Source organism: Arvicola amphibius, chromosome 10 (assembly GCF_903992535.2).
Source record: "Arvicola amphibius chromosome 10, mArvAmp1.2, whole genome shotgun sequence".
In the NCBI taxonomy this organism is placed as follows: Eukaryota; Metazoa; Chordata; class Mammalia; order Rodentia; family Cricetidae; genus Arvicola; species Arvicola amphibius.
The window spans coordinates 7,845,885-7,860,935 of NC_052056.1; the positions used below are offsets into that span (position 1 = coordinate 7,845,885).

General features: G+C 46.7%; 1 protein-coding gene across 1 annotated transcript in view; it reads right to left on the minus strand.

Moving 5' to 3' along the window:
* Positions 1-12,531: 12,531 nt before the first annotated feature.
* The window catches only part of Hunk (hormonally up-regulated Neu-associated kinase), a 101,604-nt gene continuing 99,084 nt past the window's right edge, over positions 12,532-15,051 (minus strand). The window contains 2 exon segments of the mRNA XM_042055799.1: positions 12,532-12,705; positions 12,708-13,192. Of these exon segments, the coding sequence (XP_041911733.1) occupies positions 12,532-12,705; positions 12,708-13,192 (659 nt within the window).

The window sequence follows — 15,051 nt, forward strand, 5'->3', positions numbered from 1 at the left end:
ACAGTTCAGTCACTTTCTGCTGCATCCTGCAGAACGTCTCGCAGACTCTTTCACAAATCAGGAACCCTGAAAGACCATCTCACCTTTAGGCAAGTTCAGTAGTCATCTCTCTGCGGGTTCTTTGTGTCCAGTTTATGCAACAGTCCAGGCAAGAGCAGTTTCTTGCCCAAATGGCTATCAAACTCCATAAGGAGCCTCTTCGATGCCCATCTTCCTCTTGAAGTAGATTGTTGCTGCCAGGAGCAGATGTGTCTCATTGTCATGAAAAACCCTAAGTTATTAAAACATTTAAAATGCCATATTCTGTAGCCTTTGAAAGATATGAAGAATGCCTATTTAACTGAAATATATCTCTATATATCTAGAAAATCTAACTAACATGACAACAAGCTTGACTATTATTGATGATTATCCATTAACAACCTATATTTCCTAATTATACATTACACTTTAAAATGAACTACACAATAGCTTAATCAAGATCAGAAATACATATACATAACAAAATTGACATTAAAATCCATACCAATGCAAATTATTCATATCTATATCATATCTCCCTTTAAATGTAAAAGAACATTTATAAACAATATTTGGGAATGTGGGCGCAGTTATTTCTCTCCAAACTGCTTCCTGCTGAATGGGGACACTGTTAATCAGATCTTTCATGGTGTAACCTGTCTGCCAGGTTCATCTCAGTCGGCAGTTGAGTGAAGTAATTTTTTGAAGATGTTCATAGCAACCTTTCAGGAGGCGTGGTCTATCATGCCATATTGGGATAGAAGTAATCCACAGTCTCATCCTCTGTGAAAACAAAAGAAGAAACTCTTTTCCAAAGCATGATATCCTTAGATCCAAATTCTGAAGTCATACTGTTAAGATGTCCATTCTGGTCTAGCCTGGCAGCCCATATAATAAAATGTCTCTCTGTATTTAGCTCCTTTACAGTCAAAAATTTCAAAGAAAACACAATAAAATACACAATCCAGACTCTCTGTGAATTTTCCATTTTTACGTGGCTTATTTTCACTCTATCACTTTACTTTATTCTGTCTCTTTAAAGACATTACCCTTTTTTTAAAGGCATTAACTTTATTCTCTATATTTTCTTCTCTCTCTCAAGCCTACGTACATTCATCCAACATTGTGAGCCATTTAAAGGCCTTCTATGTCTGAATCTTTTTTATTGTGAATCTGTAATTTTTTTACTGTCGAGAAACATGTTTGATTTGCGCCTTTACATCGCTAAGCACTTAAGACTCTAAGCTGTAACATTCCTAGGTCAAAAACAAGTACTGTGTGCTTGTTCTGCCCAGTCCAACATGGCGGAGCCGCTTGTGACTCTGAATCGCTTGCACCTCTGAGCTGCAGAACCGCTGGGCAGTTCTGGATGTTGGCTCCACCTCCCTCCAATTTCAAAATGGAGGATGTACCATTTTCTACTAGCTCTGGGGCCTCCAGGTAGGAGCCGCACTCAGCACTTTAACTTTGAGACTGAGCGTGCAGCACAGGAACTCTTTTCATCCAAGTTACAGCCAAATCTGACACACAGAGCACCGTGCAGCCTGGAAACATCTCTCTGTATGGCGGCAGAAATCCGCCATGCTCTTCCACTTGCGGGGAGCTCTGAAGAGCCACTGGCCCTGTCTCAGCGCACTCTCCTTCCAATCCCAAGTGGGAACACAAATATCCAGTCCCATAAAAGCCACTGAAATGCTTTAAAGCCAGAGTTTGCAATGGTGGCACAGCGCAGGAAGCCGCGTTTTAAACTGACTCAGCTTTTTCTCTGCCGCTATTGCCAGAAACAGGAAATCTCTCTATGGCACGTCCTAGCAAACAGCAAAAAGCTGTGTTAAACTCTCTCTCCTTTATTTAAAGCCCTCTCAGGTTTTTAAGTGGATTTAGTCACCACGTTGGAGCGCCAATGAGAATCAACCAATAAGAAGCTACAGATAATGGGCCAGGGGCCTGGCAGTATTTAAATGAATACAGTTTCCGTGTAATTATTTTGGGTAAAGCTAGCTGGGTGTTGGGACACAGTCCGCCGCTCCATCTACAAAGGCACCTTCTGATTGGTTTAATAAAAGTCCAAACAGTCAATACCTCAGCAGAAAGGATAGGTGGAACTTCCAGGCAGAGGTAGGAACTCTGGGGAAAATCTGGGGTGGGGATTCACCATCAAGATGCCCAGGATGATGGATGTATAATATAGAGGAAAGGTAATGAGCTACATGGTGGAATGTAGATTAATATAAATGGATTAATTTGAGTTTTAAGAGCTAGTTGGGAATAAGCCTAAGCTAAGACTGAGCTTTCCTACTTAATAAGAAGTCTCCATGTCATTATTTGGGAGCTGGTGGTCCAAAGAAAGACCTGTTACAAGCCTGCATCCTAGAGTTCTGGAGATTGAGGCTCAAGAGGTTCAAAGTATTGTTGGTTGGGTTTCTTCTAAGGACTTAGCAGTCAGATGGCTGCCTTCATGCTGTGTCCTTGAATTCCTGGTGTCTGACTGCTTATGTTTCTTCTTCTTACCAGGACGAGGGTGAGACCAGATGAGGGTCTATCCTAAGGAGGTCATCTTAATTTTCCTTTTAGAGGTCTCACCTCTAAACACATTCACACCCATCCAGCTAGTCATCCATCCACTAGCCTTGACATTTGACTATAAATGCTGCTGGATAAAACCAACATATATATTTTGAAAATGCCTTGACTTCAAAATTTAATTCAGCCGGGCGGTGGTGGCGCACGCCTTTAATCCCAGCACTCGGGAGGCAGAGGCAGGCGGATCTCTGTGAGTTCGAGACCAGCCTGGTCTACAAGAGCTAGTTCCAGGACAGGCTCCAAAGCTACAGAGAAACCCTGTCTCGAAAAACCAAAAAAAAAAAAAAAAAAAAAAAAAAAATTTAATTCAAAAGATATGTAACTTTGGAGAAGAGGTTTTGTTTTCACAGGAAATGAGAATCTATGGATTCATTCTTGGTTAAGAAAAATAAGGTTTGATCAGATGTGGATTCATTCCTGGTTAAGGATAATAAAGTTTGATTGAGAAAGACCCCTTGGAAAATCTCCAGTGGGAACGGATGACCCAGATGATCCAACATTTCAGAGTACATTTGTTGCAGTTCCCTCTGAGTTCTACAACCAGAACAGCTTCAAGACTGTTGGCTGAGATAATAAAGCCTCACAAAAATATTCCAGACAAGACTTGACCATAATTCTAAATTTTCTTTAGATCCCAATAAGATTATCAGCACCCCCAATCAGCAGGAGTTAGCCTAGAAACTATACCCACCTTCTCAAAACAATGGATTATGGATATTTTTCTTTGTTTAGAGTATTGGTTACAAGTTGTTATGGATAATGGTCAAGAAAAAAACAAAGGAGATCAGATTCAGAGTGCTTGTTTTGCAAAAAAAGGGGGGAGTACTGTGGGACAATGGCCTTGTATCCTGTAAAGATTTGTCACTTGTATTAGTTTAATAAAATGCTGATTGGCCAGTAGCCAGGCAGGAAGTAGAGGTGGGGTGACCAGACTATAAGAATGCTGGGAAAAGGAAAGGCTCAGTCTGCAGTTGTCACTCAGGCACAGAGGAGGCAAGATGAGAATGCCTCACTGATAAAAGGTACCAACTCACATGGCTAACACAGACAAAAACTATGGGCTAATTTAAGATGTAATAATTATCTAATAAAAAGCCTGAGCTAATAGGCCAACCAGATGATAATTAAGTAGGCCTCTGTGTGTTTCTTTGGGACTGAATAGCTGAGGGACTGGTCAGGACAGAAACCTCCATCAACATTGCCCCATGATACTCTCTCTGTCATGAAGACAACTGACCCGAAACTTTATTTAGTCTTTAGAAATCCTTTCTGGGTCAGGTATTTGGCTATGGTGATGAGAAAGGTAACTAGTGCGTCATCCATCCGCCCACCTACCTACCTATAATTGCATGTTTGGACCCCACAACAGGTACAAGAAAAACTGAAGGGTTATACCAAGCTCTTCGTAAATTTAATGACTGCCATTCAGTATATCAGGGCTGCAGTGCTAACTTGCCAAGAGGAGGGCAGGGTAAATCCACCCCACACAAACCCTTTTCCTTTAAACCCACCCGAGAATCCAATTTCTTAACATGCTCATCCTCATCTCCACCTTCTCTGAAGGCTAAAGTTTTGCAAAAGGGAATGAGTTTAATTCCAAAAGCCAAGGCCTCCCGAAGAAGACACTCCCCTTGGGGTATCTATCAACTCCAGACTCCTTTTCTGAGGTAGTGGTTTGAGAACTGTGCTTGAGACAGATGGTACTACCCCCCCCCCCAACCACATGTTCTTCAAGGCATTATTTCTCCATCCTGGCTTTAAAGAGAAGTTCAGCTTGACTTCAGCTTCCAGCCATGCTTTGCTGATGTGTCTCAAAGCAGGTGGGACAAGGAGAGTTGGACTGAGAACATTCACTCTGAATTTTTTTTAATCTGAATACAGGACACGTTAAAATCTGCTGAGAATTCAGCTGTGAGTTATAAGAACTACACTTCAAGCAGCTGCCCTGTGCTCATCCTGAGGATCTGTGTTTCCTGGTGTTGCTTCACACTCCGAGGACTGGAGCCCGGAGACAGGTCAATTCCAAGGTTGCTGTGAATCTCCGAGATGGCCACACTGAGAGAGAGAATGGCTCATGTAATTGAAGTGGCCGTGGGTGGGAAGGACACTTGAATGGGCTATTTGGAGCTCTGACTCAGACACAATTTGTCTTTCGGAGGCAGGGATACTTATCCGGCCCGTGGCCCCACGTCATCCAGTTGGGAACAATGGCCATGACTAGCCCAGGAGTGTCAGACATCTTCACATGGGTCCTCCATTTAGATATTGAGTAAGCACTCCCTTTCGCAAAAGAGAAATGGGAAATGGCTTGAAGTGCAAGCAGCTTTATGACGGGGGGGGGGGGCAACGTTCCCCTCTTCACAGCGGAGACAGGAAAGGATCCCAGTGTGGGTTACTCAATGGCATCAGCAGGCTGGCATCAGCATGACTGGACCCAAGCATTGCTGCATTCGTGATGGCAAAGGACCCTGCACATCCGCTGTGGTTTGCGTGTGGCTTGGGTGTGTGCCCCTAAAGGATTCATGCATTGAAATTTGATCCCCATTGTGAGGTGTTAAGAGTATGAAAATGTTTATACAGCTCTGTGTTTAGAGGAGGCACTCTGGGAGCTGATGCGACTCCATGAGGTCATGAAGATGGAATTCCCCTACTGAGCACTGGTGGCTCCATAGGAAAGAGAGGCCCGAGCATGGATACATACATCTGTTCCGCATCTCTCAGCAGGTAATGTTCTGCAGCCGCCAGTAAGGTCGTCTCACTTTGGGACCAGAACCCTGAGCTAAATAAACTTTTTAAATAAAGTTATACAGCCTTAGGCACTTGGTTAGAGTCATGGAAAGTAGACTAATCCCAAAAGCAAAACAAAGAACGATAAAGTCTGAAAAGTCAGAGTCTCTCCTGACCTCTGCTTCCCATCAGGTTAAATCATCTTCCAAACACTTTAAGTTAGCATGCACTGACCCTTCTGAGAATAAGGAAAATTCAAGCATGACAAAGGGAACACTCTGTGTGTGTCTATCTCTCTCTCTGTCTGCTGTCTCCCTTTTTTCTCCCTCCCTTTCTTTCTCCTTTCTTTCCTTTCTCCTACCTTCTTTCTCCGGACCTTGAACATATCTATGACACAGAAAATATGACATCTTGCCAGGTGGTGGTGGCACATGCCTTTAATCCCAGCACTGGGGAGGCAGAGACAGGCAGATCTCTATGGGTCCGAGACCAGACTGGTCTATAGAGGGAGTTCCAGGACAGTCAGAACTACATCGAAAAATCCTGTCTTGAAAAAAACAAACAAAAGAAAAAAGAAGAAAGAAAAAAGAAAATTTGACACTTGACAGTGGAGACAAAATCAAGGCTCAGCCAACTACGTCCTGAGGGCTGAAAGTCAACTGTGGTCTGACTTTGTATATTCACCAGATAAAAGGGATTTAATATCTCAGATCCTTGTGAAAAGGGACCAATTAAAAGGACATTTCTGTTAGTTTGTTGCTGTTGTTGTTATTGTTGTTTAAAAGCCAAACCAGAACAAAGAAAGATAATCCTCTGAACTGAAAATGTGGTGGGCCTTTATAGAAAAAGTTGGCAGATCTCTGTTTGAGAGGGGATTTTTTTTTTTTTAATTTAGCTGAGCACACTGGGAACACATGGAAGAGGTAGAAGTTTTATTCTCAGACCAGGGAATTTTCTGGAAGTCATTTCACAGCAAGGGAAAGCGTAAATGAGCACAGCAGACAGGACAAAAGTCACAAGATTTGTAGAATATTATTATTTAAACATTTCTCTTTGGCTCTCTCTCCATGTTAGTCTGTAGGACACCCCTTAAAAAATAAAACAAACCAACAAACAAAAGCTCACTCTGGACTAGGTGGCTTCCACAACAGCCACTTACTGTCCCCCAGTCAGGATCTGAGGTGATTTGAGGCCAGCTGTGTTCTCCCCTGTCCTCACAGGATCTTTCCTGTCTGCTGTCCCTCCTGGGAGGCGATCAGGTCTCACCCCAATGGCCTCATTTTAATTTGTTTCTAAAGTTGTCACATTCTAAGGTACTGAGCTCAGGCTTCAGCATGAATTTGAAGAGGACACAAATCACCCTAAGGTGCTCTTCACAAATGAGATTAGAATTTACCAATGTGGTCCCTTTCTTTAGCAAAAATAACCGTTGGGCTGGGCCGACAGCTCATTTGCTAGATTGCTTACCTGGTATGCGTGAAGACCTCAGTTCCATCCCCCAGAACCAAAAACCTGGATGTGATGGCACATGCTTGCAATCCCAGTGCCGGGCATGCCCAAACAGAGACACACACACACACACACACACACACACACACACACACACACACACACACACACACACAGTGGGGCTCTCAGGTCAGCCAGCCTAGCTAGCTACTGGGAAAGGTCCGTGAGCAATCTCGTCTCAAAAGACAGGTGGAGTGACAGACAAGGTTGCCCTCTGGCTCCATGCACCCGCATGAGCTCTTGCACATACGGACACAGAGAGAAGATAAATCCTTCGATTACTGATAGCTGCCATTACTGCACAACAGTAGAGTGAGGCTTGTCTGATTTCAGCAATATTTATCGATAGAGCCTCTCACTCTGTAGCCCAGGCTGGCCTCGGTGCAATCTTCCCTGCTTTAAGCTCTCCAGTGTTGGGACTTCAGGCATATACCACCAAACTCAGCCAAGGGACCATGAGATAGCTGTTTCTTTCAGGTTGGACATGACTACTGCCATCTTGCAGCAGACTGGCTGTGATAATCTGCCTAGGACCCTCATGAGATGCGCTAGTGAACATTCCCTCCAGGAGGAGAAGAGAGGCTGTGAGACTCCCCAAGGCCCCGGTCACTGCACTAGAGAGGTGAACAACTGGAGTAGGATGGCTGTCCAAAGTCACTTAGAGGACTTTTGGGTGGTATGAGTCACCCACGATCCTGTTTATAACCCTAGCAAGTGCTCCAGTCATGCTGAGAAGATGCTGGTTTGTGCCCATCTTGGGTCCTCCCCAACCTCTGGCTCTTAAAATAGTTTACTCTCTTCTGTGGTGGTCTTTGAGTTTTCCGAAGGTTTGTGTAGGGAACACATCTTTGCTGAGTAGACCATTAGGATCTGGGATGTGCTGTTAGGCAGGCAAAGTCCAAAGGACCCCACACACGGGCTGCTAGAGGGGAGGACCCTGGTGAACCCAACACAATCTGCCCCTTGTCAGCGGTCTGTGGTGAGATGTCTCGAAAAAAAACTGAGTTTTGTTATTGCATGAAGCTTACATATAGTACATGAAGTTACAGACTTGAACAGAAGTTAAGGCTTTTGCTTTCAACATAGGCCATCTTCTAAGTAGGGAAGGCGCATAGCTCCAGCCTGGAAGCCAGCACCCATTTATGCCTTCACCAGTAAATCTGGTTCCTGGTGGAGTTCTCTCTGCCCTGGGCCCCCTTTCATCATAAGCTGGCTGACTCCAGTTGGTCCCAGTTTGCTTCATATCTAGCTGGTCTTCACTCCCAGATGGGATTCCCCCAGATAGCTCATTGCTTGTGCAACATCTCAGATGCAGGCATCTCCAGAAGGTGAGTTGCAGAGTCACGCCTCCTGGCCACCCTCCCCCACCGCTCCTGTGTGCCCACAAATATCAAATCCTAGAAGAGAATGCTGTGCAAACACGTCTGTAGCAAAGAAGCACAAATACATACCCCCATCCCGCCCGTTTGCCTTTGGATCCAGATGTCCGAGAAGCTCCCTTGAGCAATGGGCTGCCACAGATAATACACTCACTTGCCACTCAGGAAACATACTTCTTTCAGGGAAAAGTGATGACATCAAACGGAACCTACTCCCAGAACTGCTCTGAATTATTCTCAGTGTGTCTATGGCACACAGACAACAAATAGGGAAACCAAGAGGCTTTCTAGACCCTGCTTGAAGAGTCAGTCTTGCATTCTTTCCAAATTTGTCTCACTTTGTGATACATCCCTGTGTAAATGTTCGATTGGTTTAGCCCCACAAATGCCCAGAGATTACAAGGGGCTTCTTTTACAACAGATTCAGAAGAAAACAAAAGAGTCCTAAAAAAAAAGTGGTCTGTCTGTCGAGCATCAGCAATCAGAGGAGTGTAGTAAGGTCCAAGGCCTAACAATCTGCGGGTTCCTCAGCTATACGCTGTTCTGAGAGTGACTTAAGATGCCCAGACAGTGCCTCCCGGGAGTGCCTGCTGCAGGGACAGCTTGATCTGACCTCAAGTTCCCTCTCAGCACATGGCCGCCAGTTCACCTGGGAACTCTGGGACATCATCTTTAAAAAGCCTGGGGTCACCGCGTGTGGTGGTGCACATCTGTGCACTGTGGTGCACATCTGTAATCTCAGCTCTCAGAAGGCCAAGGCAGGACCGTGATGTCAGATAGATAGTTGGGTATGGTGGCAGTGCATCTATGTGTTCTCGGAAGGCTGAGGCAGGAGGATTATGACTTCACAGCGGCAAGCCTGGATGACCTTGAAGATGAAGACAAGAAAAAGAAGCAGCAGAAGAAAGAGGAAGAAGAGGAGGGAGAAAAGGAAGGGGAAGAGGGGAAGGAGGATGCTAAGGCTGTATTAGAGAATCTCGGGTTTCTTCCTGTTCTGAAATGCTGCGACTCTTACAATAAAACATCGAAACCACACACCTGCTCCTTTATCTCTAACTTCAGAGCGAGCCTGTGCAGTGGCAACAGGAGCCCCCGCCTGCTCTGTAGTCATGCGACCTGAGCTGTAGTCCCTGTGGGAAAGGGACACAATGATTTAAGGACAGTGGCACCTATCGAAAAACGAACAGTCGAACAGTTCAAATGGTGTTGTGACTGGGACAATCCATACAGCAAATGCCCACCTACCCCCGTCACATACCCACCTCTTTCCCTGACCCAGGACCGGAAACAGACAAAGGCCAGAAGCAAGACTGACGGCCATACTTCTGTGATTCTCCCTGGGAAACCCTGGCCCATTGATGTGAAAAATACGCTGTGTCATCTTGAGCTGTCAGTCAGTCCATCTGCCATCTCAACTTCCATAAACACTCACTGCAGGTGAAATTAACCAGGGGCTACTAGAACAGAAAGTGCCCCCGAGTCTCCCACCTCTCCATTCCCGCTCATATCTGGATCAAGAGCTTCAAGTGAACGGTGGTATTCTGAAGCACACACTCAAATGTTTTAAGAGCAGTAAATACAGAAGCAGCCATAGTGAGGAAAAAGTGTATTTCACAGCCATTATAAAAGTACATATAGTCAATAATGGTGACATAAATACAGTCCTTACTCATGACCAAACCGTACAACTAAAATGGACTCTTCCTCCTGGACTTCACACAGTGACAGCTCGGTCATTCCCATCAGTAGCCACAGGCTGACTGAAATCACAGGCAAAGACTCATGAGGGACAGTCATGGGTCAAACAGACAACACACTCTGTACTTAACCAAAGGGTAGACAAGTTTTCCATATAAATATAATAGAACAATAAAGAACTCAACATTTTTCTTTCACTCAGCTTCATAGATTTGTCTGTCAGGTGTAGACACAACGCAAAACGCAGCTAGTTTCCCCTCCAAGCTCTCCCACTGGGCTCACCACACACCTGAGTTCCGAGTCTGTTACCCGTGGCAACGCAGGCAGCGAGTTGTGCATCTGACATCTTTCTTGAAGCGTTCGCAGAATGGGAAACACTTTCTCCATGAGCTAACACCAACACAGGCACACACAAACACACACGTGTGAAGAAAGCAAACAGCCAGAAAAAGACAGAAGGGGCTACAGAAAGGAGGGGGGGGGGCACGGCACACAGGTATACATCCGACCAACTGGCAGAGCCAGGCAGTTACAGTTGGCAGTTAGATGCTTCAGAAAGGATTCTTCACCCGTCAAACTCAAGCACAACACGCCAATTCAGCATCTGCAGATGAGTCTTCTCTTCCCTCTGCTTGCGGAGTTCTGTTTCAACATTAAGCTCTGGAAGCTGAGCCAAAGCGGTGCTGAAGAACAATGCTGGCTGCCGGGAGGAGACTGGCCTTCTTTATGGTCCCTAAGGAGTGGGGGAGCCCCTCTCTGGGATTAAGCAGCCCAGGTCTTGCCAAGTTTAGCAAGGACTAGAGCATCTTCCAGGGTCAGCCAAATGTGTGTGTTCTTCTTGCCCTGTCAGAGCTGAGGGAGGCCAAAGGAAGCCACCACTGGCAAATGAGAGACGGTGATGCTTCATCTCATCCTTCCCTGGCCAAGGCTGGCGTTGTGACGGTAAAGAAATTAGCCCACTTTACAATCAGTGGACCGAGATGACGAACCTGACTACATGCCTACAGCTGTGGTCTCTGATCACATCTGAAATAAACAAAGATCGAAGATTCTGGGCTATTCCATACTCATCTCCTAAACTGTAACCGGACTTGTGCCGGTCCTTCTCCTCCTTACAAAGCTGCCCATGACTGAGCAGTCCCCCGCTAAGGACCAGGATCCACAATGAGACAGTCCCCCATCAAGTGCCAGCTGGACAGGATTTGACAACACCAGATTCCACAAGAGACACAAGGATGTCACAGCCACGAAACCAGAAACGCATCTTTGGTTCAATCCTGGAGGGGAAAGGTGCAGAAGACAACATGGACCGAGAGTCTGTTTGGGGGACACTGCTTTCCTTGGGGACAAACTATCCGCAAACGTGCTCCCAGTGGGCGAGCCTGCTCCCAGCTCCCAGCACAGCTAAGCTCCAGCTGCAGCCAAGAGAGAGCACTGCACAGTGCCACAGTGCATGCCGCCTTCTTGCCATCTTTCTCCGGAACTACCCGGAGCTGTGTTCTATGCCTTCTGCTGCTGCCACCAGTACAAACACAGGATGGCCAGGCTGCTGTCCCACATGCAGGCCACCATGGTCTAACGTGACTGCCATTACTACCCGGGTCAGCTTTTTGGCCACCTGAGTGAAGTGCAGCCTCTCAGAAAAACATGAATTTTGGGAGAAGCACTTCCCATCTGGTCATTGAGGTTTTTTTTTAATTGCTATTTTGAGACAGACACAGGGGTATACACTTGCCATTCCAGTATTTTGGAAGCTGAGGCAGGAGGATGAAGACTTTAAAGTCAGCCTGGGCTACTTAATGGAGACCCTGACTCCAAAAAAAGAAGTTACTTGAATTTAATAGCGTCATATAAAGAAAGATTTCTTTGGACAAGTTCTTTCAATCCTCAGCAAGTTTCAATCAAAAAAAAAAAGAAAGAAAGAAAAAGAAAAAAAAAGACAGAAAAGACAAATTAGCGAAAACATTTTTTTCTTTTTTAGTCTTCGTGGTCCATCTGGGATCTCACTGTTGGGTTCCATCTTTGTCTGAGGCTCTATCCCATCTTCCTCTGGGGTTCCTGGGGTCCGACAGTGTTACTCAACACTCCTGCCCTCCCACAGGGACTCACTGTTCGGGGAAGAAGGGTTGCTGCCCTCTGTGGAATCCCTAGGCTGGGTGAATGTCCTTGGAGTGGTATGGTCCCTTTGAGTCCGTGATTGGTCACTGGGCAGAGCAGTCTATGAGAGGCACACGTGTAGCAGAGGGAAGGAAGGCCTCCTACCAACTGGGAACTAAGAGTGGTCCAGGGATGGAGGTGTGGCTTTCAGCTCTGAGCCCAGCTGGGGGATACTGGAGAGGGCTGGATGAGGGGTTGTAGGAAAGAGGGTCTCAGACTGGAATGGACGGCCCCTACAGCTGGCCCCCCCTGATTGTTCAGCATCTCAGATGATCCCTAAGTGAGGTTGGGTGGGTGTGCAGGCTTTGAGTCTGTGGATTACAACTGGTCCGAGCTTGGGACATTGTGAGGCAAGGATAATGGATGCTCTTGAGAGGTTGACTGCTCATGCCCTAATGTATGTGTGGAGCTCTGTTCCATTGCTATTCTCAAAGACCACGAATCTTGTCATCCCGTGTTAACACTGGCCCTTGACACCATCAGCCATGTCAAAGGAAAGGCTGGAGGGGGCTGTGGGCTGCAGGGGGGACATGCTGGCCTCCAGGGACCTCTCTGAAGAAGGCTGCAGACTCTGGTGACGCTTCCTCAGCATCTGTCCAATACCCATCATGGGGAACCTTCCCCTGCTTTTTCACCACAGTTGGGGCTCCCCAGAGGCTGTGTGAGGCCATTGCTGGGAACCGGAGGAGGGGAACACACGCCCTCCTCTTTCGGTGAGCTGTTCTTATCTTCATGGCCAAAAGAGACCAGCGTGGAATGCAGTGGAGTTTGGAGAGGTGATGTACTTCCAGACAGTAGCCCTGGAGAGAGTGTCCTGTCACTAGAATTCCTACGAGCCAAGCTCACAGGTGAGTTCAGGATCCTATAATGGTGGGACGGGGACACCAGTTCTATGTGGTCCTCGCGATCCACGGACTCAAAGGAGCGCACCATATCCAGCAGCAGCGGCTCTTCCTTGGGGAGGATGCTGGCACTTCCTGGCCCTGACTGGTGTGGCTCTAGTTTCTTTACAATCCTGGGTGTCCTGGGAGGTGGGACAGGGATGAATTCCATGGAAGAAGAAGCCACACAATTGGAATCGGAGGTTTTGCGGAAAAGATTGCGGCAACCGAAGGAATCTGCATACCGGAAAACAAGACCATGAAAATAGTTTCAGAAAAGACTTACACGGCCATTTTGCCTGTGTTGTTCCCAGCTTAACTGAGATAGCAATGTGGTGCAAGGCATGAAACCAACGACCTGGGATAGGACGCATCAACCAAAGCTCCTGACATCTCAGCAGGAGCCCCGGAAGTCCTTCTAGAGTATAGGAGAACAGAGGCTAGCCCAGAAGCCCAATCTAACGTCTGCTGCCCCTTGATAACTGACAATTCCTGACGCTACCAAGAGTCCTTTGAACAAAGAGGTTTACCTGCTCAACAAAACACCCATTAAAGCTTGGAGGGACACAGAATCTGACATACTGAAGACCCACAGGTCTGGCTCCTTGACTGTTGACCCCGGAAGGACTTGTGCCCCCTAACTTTTTTGTTAAGTTTATCATGGTTTAAAAAGACATATGTAACAGAAAGTTCATCAACTTAGTTTCTTTCTGTCTACAGTTCGGAAAAGCATACACGGCTGTTTCACCCTACAGAAGTAATGTTGCCATTAAACACTCGTCCACCCTTCTGTTCTCTTCCCTACACTCTGGCAGTCTCCACTTGGCCATGAACTTGGTCACTCTAGGTACATAAATAGCCTTTGAAGACTGCCTCATCCCCTTAGTGCGAGGGTTTCCAGGTTCATCCAGGCTGCGGATGTCTCTCCTTTCCCAAGTCTCCCTGGTGGCTTTGAACACAGCAGCCTCCTCACCTTCAAACAGAAATATGTAGCAATATGTAGCAAAGGCAGCCAGCCAATGCCCAGACCTTCCCTCTTGAGCTGGCCTAGACCAGAATCCAGGTTTGTGACCTCTACTAGGAAAGAGATGGAAAACCCCAAAAGGCTTGACACGCGGGGGAATACAGCCAAGTTCATGCAAAATAAGCTCTGTCTCAGGCCCTTCTCAGTGCATAACACTTTATGGGCTTCATCACAGCCCAGCTGCAGGAGCAAGCTGCTGCCCAGTGGGGGTGATTTCAGGAGCAGTCGAGGCCACTGAGAATCTCCCCTGCCTGCAGAAATAATAAATCTCCTCGGGCAGCACATGCCTGAGATGCGACAGCAGAAAGAAGAAAGATTTCTTTAAAGGCCAATACTGTCAGTGCTCCGACTGGCTCGTGAGTGAGCATTGCTTCCTCTGTGAGGTCTGCTGTGTTTGTGTACCAAGACAGGCTGCTCTGGGCAATGCCGGGATATTAGCCACCACCCTGGAGTCACGCTAGGCAAAGCAACAAGCCTGAGTTAACCTCAGATGGCCACAGCCCTCCCTGAGCCTCAGATGCTGCAACCTCTATAAATAAATAATAAAACCCCTGCAACCGGCCTATAATATGGGAGCAGTCCTGCCTGAAGATTCCACATTAGGACACCCCCAGCTTCCATGCCTCCCTCGCCAGGGGTGTTGCTCCCATGCATCTCAAACCTGTGACATCCTGGAAGGAGTTATCAGTATCAACAATGGACTGGATTCTGAATCAGAACACATTAATCTACTTAGTAGGTCCAGCAATCGGTGGCAATTACAACTAAGGGACTCAGTGAAGGTCTTCAGCACCCAACAAACAGTAGAACTGGGGACTTGAACTTGGGTCTGAGAACCCTACCGCCACTCCAGAACCCAGACACAGCAGCCTCACTGGAATTCCTCGTGGGGCCGTTTCTAAGAAAAGCTCCAATAAGATCTCACCCAGCACTTGCTTTTGCCCTCCAGCTCCTCCTCCTATCTACCTACCCCGCTGATCCCTGTAATCTCACCTACTCATTCTGGCCCCAGAATGTGGTGTGTACCGACCAATCGATCTTCAGCCTGCACATCTGCTCTAGTCCTATGCTC